The sequence below is a fragment of the Bison bison genome, unplaced genomic scaffold (assembly GCF_000754665.1).
Source record: "Bison bison bison isolate TAMUID 2011002044 unplaced genomic scaffold, Bison_UMD1.0 scf7180017864490, whole genome shotgun sequence".
Lineage (NCBI taxonomy): Eukaryota > Metazoa > Chordata > Mammalia > Artiodactyla > Bovidae > Bison > Bison bison.
In genome coordinates this window covers 6,621,099-6,624,853 of record NW_011495049.1, presented here as the reverse complement: position 1 = coordinate 6,624,853, position 3,755 = coordinate 6,621,099, and the positions used below count along the sequence as shown (strand labels likewise).

The following is a 3,755-nucleotide window of genomic DNA, read 5'->3' as shown; positions in this document are numbered from 1 at the left end:
AAGTGAAAAGTGAAAGTGAAGTCGCTCAGTCGTGTCCGACTCTTTGAGACCCCATGGACTGCAGCCTACCAGGCTCCTCTGTCCATGAGATTTTCCAGGCAAGAGCACCGGAGTGGGGTGCCATTGTCTTCTCCAGCAAAACGGTATAGCCACTTTAAAATAAAGCTTGCTGGTTTCTTACTAAGCTAAGTATATTCCAACCATACAATCCAGAAATCACCCCCTTGATACCTACCCAAAGGAGTTGAAAACTTATATCCATACAATAACCTGCACACTAATGTTTTTAGTAGTTTTATTTACAGCACACTTAGGTTTACAGCAGTTTTATTTACAACTGCTGAAACTTGGAAGCAACCAAGATCTCTCTCAGAATATGAACGGATAAACTGTGGTTCACTCACACAACAGAATTATTACTGTTGGCTCTCAAGCTATAAAAGACATGGGGAAAGCTTAAACACACATTACTAAGTGAAAAAAAGCCAATGTGGAGAGCCGATGTACTCTGATTCCAACCACATGACATTCTGGAAAACACAAAAAAAATCTATGGATACAACAGAAAGATCACTGATTTTCAGGGGTTGGGGGGAAGAAGATAAGTAGGTAAAGCACAAAGGATTTTTAGGACAGTGAAACTATTTTGTATGATACTCTACCATGGACCATGTCATTCATTATATATTTGTCTAAACTCACAGATCTGCATCACCAAGAGTGAACAATGTAAATTATGAACTTTGAGTGATTGTGATACATCAAGGCAGGCTCAGAGTTATAACAAAAGTACCACTCTGAAGAGGAAGGCTGATAATGGGAAGCTATGTATTTGTCCCTAAGAGTAGGAAATGGCAAACCACTCCGGTATTTTTGCCTGCAAGATCCCAGGTCACGGGTTCGCAGAGTCCAACACGACTGAGCACGCATGCCTATGTCAGGTAGGGCTGAATGGAGAACCTCCAGGTCTGTCACTTAGTATTCCTAAGAAACTAAAACTGCTCTTTTGAAAAAAAGAAATCCTTTACAAAAAGACACAATATTCTTGCCATTCTTGAACACCCCAAAAGCTTTTCGCTAACGCTCACACTGAGAACCAAGACTCTAGGCCAGCTGATTACGGGCACACGTGGAGAACGCGAACCACGAAGATCCAAACTAGGAAGGAGTGCCACCAGAGGAGACTCTCAAAGGGCCCCCAACTACGGCACCGGGCCGGAGAAAATGTCCACTCACTGCAAGCCAACAGTGTGGAGCACGGTCTCAGACTCCGAGCCTGGGGAACCCCGCTTACCAGGGCCCCCGGCGGTCGCTGTCATGGTGACAGTGAGCCTCAGTCTGCGCAGGCGCCGAGGGTGGGCACCGCTGATGACCCGTCACCTGTGGCGAGAAAACCCGACTCGACAGACTAAGAGGAGTGGCCTGAGAGACGGAGGCGGAAGAGGCCGAGGAGCAATGCGCACGCGCAGAGGCTGCAGCTCGAGTTTCGCGGGTGCGCCGTCTTGCTGGCTGTAGTTCGCGTCCAATTGTCGCGCGACTTGCTCTTCTGCAAAGTAGTCACAGTAGTTCTAGAACGTCTCGTCAGGGAAGACGGAGGCTGGGTTGAGACGCTAAGTTGCTGCACTGGGGTACGAATTTCCAAAGTTCGATATATTTTTTTTTTTTAATTTGATAACATCCTAAAAAATGACATGAAATCATAGCTTCATAAAAATGAGTGTTTCTGCATGAGGAGGCTGAAATGCTAAGTCAAAATTTTTGTTTTCCTCTTCTCACTGACGGTTTTCATTAGAAACACTGTGAGTCTCCCACCCAGCGCCTTTTTTGCCCTCCTTAACTCCTTTCCACAACCAAACTGGGATTGGAAAAAGCGCCAGTGGAATCAGACTGATGAGAATTAGCAACGTATCGCTGCCATATTCTAGTACTGTAACTAATTCTACTCTGTCAATTGTAAAATTAGGATAACAAATAGCACACGTTACACAAAGGACACAGGCAGTCCTTCTCGCCCAACTCTTCAGATTTTAACATACGTTAAGTCCAGACGAGTTGTAATTATCTCACTGGGTCTTCAATTAGGCTGGATTTTCTCAAGATAAGATTTCTTGAGTTTCAGGAAACACTAAACTTCAATGACTTCACTTAAAGAAAAATCTTTCTGGAGACATAATTGATTGGCTTGTATTTGATCTGCATTTCCTAATGATAGAAAATGTTACACATTTAAAGGGTACAATTTACAATTCACTGTAGTCATAGCATTCTGCAGCCAGCACCACAATTTTAGAACGTTTTCATCATCCAAAGCAGTCATTCCCCATTTTTTCCTAACTTTCAGTTCAGTTCAGTTGCTCAGTCGCGTCCGACTCTTTGTGACCCAATGAATCGCAGCACACCAGGCCTCCCTGTCCATCACCAACTCCTGGAGTTCACTCAAACTCACGTCCATCGACTTGGTGATGCGATCCAGCCATCTCATCCTCTGTCTTCCCCTTCTCCTCCTGCCCCCAACCCCTCCAGCATCAGGGTCTTTTCCAATGAATCAACTCTTTGCATGAGGTGACCAAAGTATTGGAGTTTCAGCTTAAGCATCAGTCCTTCCAATGAACACCCTGGACTGATCTTTAGGATGGACTGGTTGGACCTCCTTGCAGTCCAAGGGACTCTCAAGAGTCTTCTCCAACACCACAGTTCAAAAGCATCAATTCTTCGGCACTCAGCTTTCTTCACAGTCCAACTCTCACATCCATACATGACCACTGGAAAAACCATAGCCTTGACTAGACGGACCTTTGTTAGCAAAGTAATATCTCTGCTTTTGAATATGCTATCTAGGTTGGTCATAACTTTCCTTCCAAGGAGTAAGCGTCTTTTAATTTCATGGCTGCAATCACCATCTGCAGTGATTTTGGACCCCCAAAAAATAAAGTCTGACACTGTTTCCACTGTTTCCCCATCTATTTCCCATGAAGTGATGGGACCGGATGCCATGATCTTCGTTTTCCGAATGTTGAGCTTTAAATCAACTTTTTCACTCTCCTCTTTCACTTTCATCAAGAGGGTTTTTAGTTCCTCTTCACTCTCTGCCATAAGGGTGGTGTCATCTGCATATCTGAGGTTATTGATATTTCTCCTGGCAATCTTGATTCCAGCTTCTGCTTCTTCCAGCCCAGCGTTTCTCATGATGTACTCTGCATATAAGTTAAATAAGCAGGGTGACAATATACAGCCTTGACGTACTCCTTTTCCTATTTGGAACCCACTAATCCACTTTCTGGCTCTATGCATTTGCCCATTCTGGACATTTCATTTAAATGAGCTCATACAGTATTTTGTGACTGGCTTCTTTCACTTAGCAGGTTTTCAAGGTTCATCACTATGGTAGCATGTATCAGTACTTTTTATCGTTTTTTGTGGCCAAATAAATTTTCATTGTTAGCATATTCCACATTTATTTGTCCATTCATGAATTAATGGATGGGCCATTGCGTTGTTTCCATTTTTTGACTACTAGCGAATTTTGACTGCTATAGACACTCTTGTACAAAATTCTGGGTGGAAGTATAATATGTGGATGTATTTCTCTTGGGTATATACATAGGAGTGGAATTGCTGGTTCATATGGTAACTCTCACTTCCACTGTATAATCATATGGGATTTGATTTAGGTCATACCTGAATGGTCTAGTGGTTTTCCCTACTTTCTTCAATTTAAGTCTGAATTTGGCAATAAGGAGTTCATGATCTGAGCC

At 43.3% G+C, this 3,755-nt stretch overlaps 1 protein-coding gene across 1 annotated transcript in view; it reads right to left on the bottom strand.

Moving 5' to 3' along the window:
* The window catches only part of FAM151B (family with sequence similarity 151, member B), a 34,629-nt gene extending 33,196 nt beyond the window's left edge, over positions 1 to 1,433 (bottom strand). The window contains exon 1 of the mRNA XM_010863361.1: positions 1,295 to 1,433. Coding sequence (XP_010861663.1) covers positions 1,295 to 1,319 — 25 coding nt within the window. The 5' untranslated portion in view covers positions 1,320 to 1,433. The remainder of the gene's footprint in view (positions 1 to 1,294) is intronic.
* Positions 1,434 to 3,755: the final 2,322 nt, after the last annotated feature.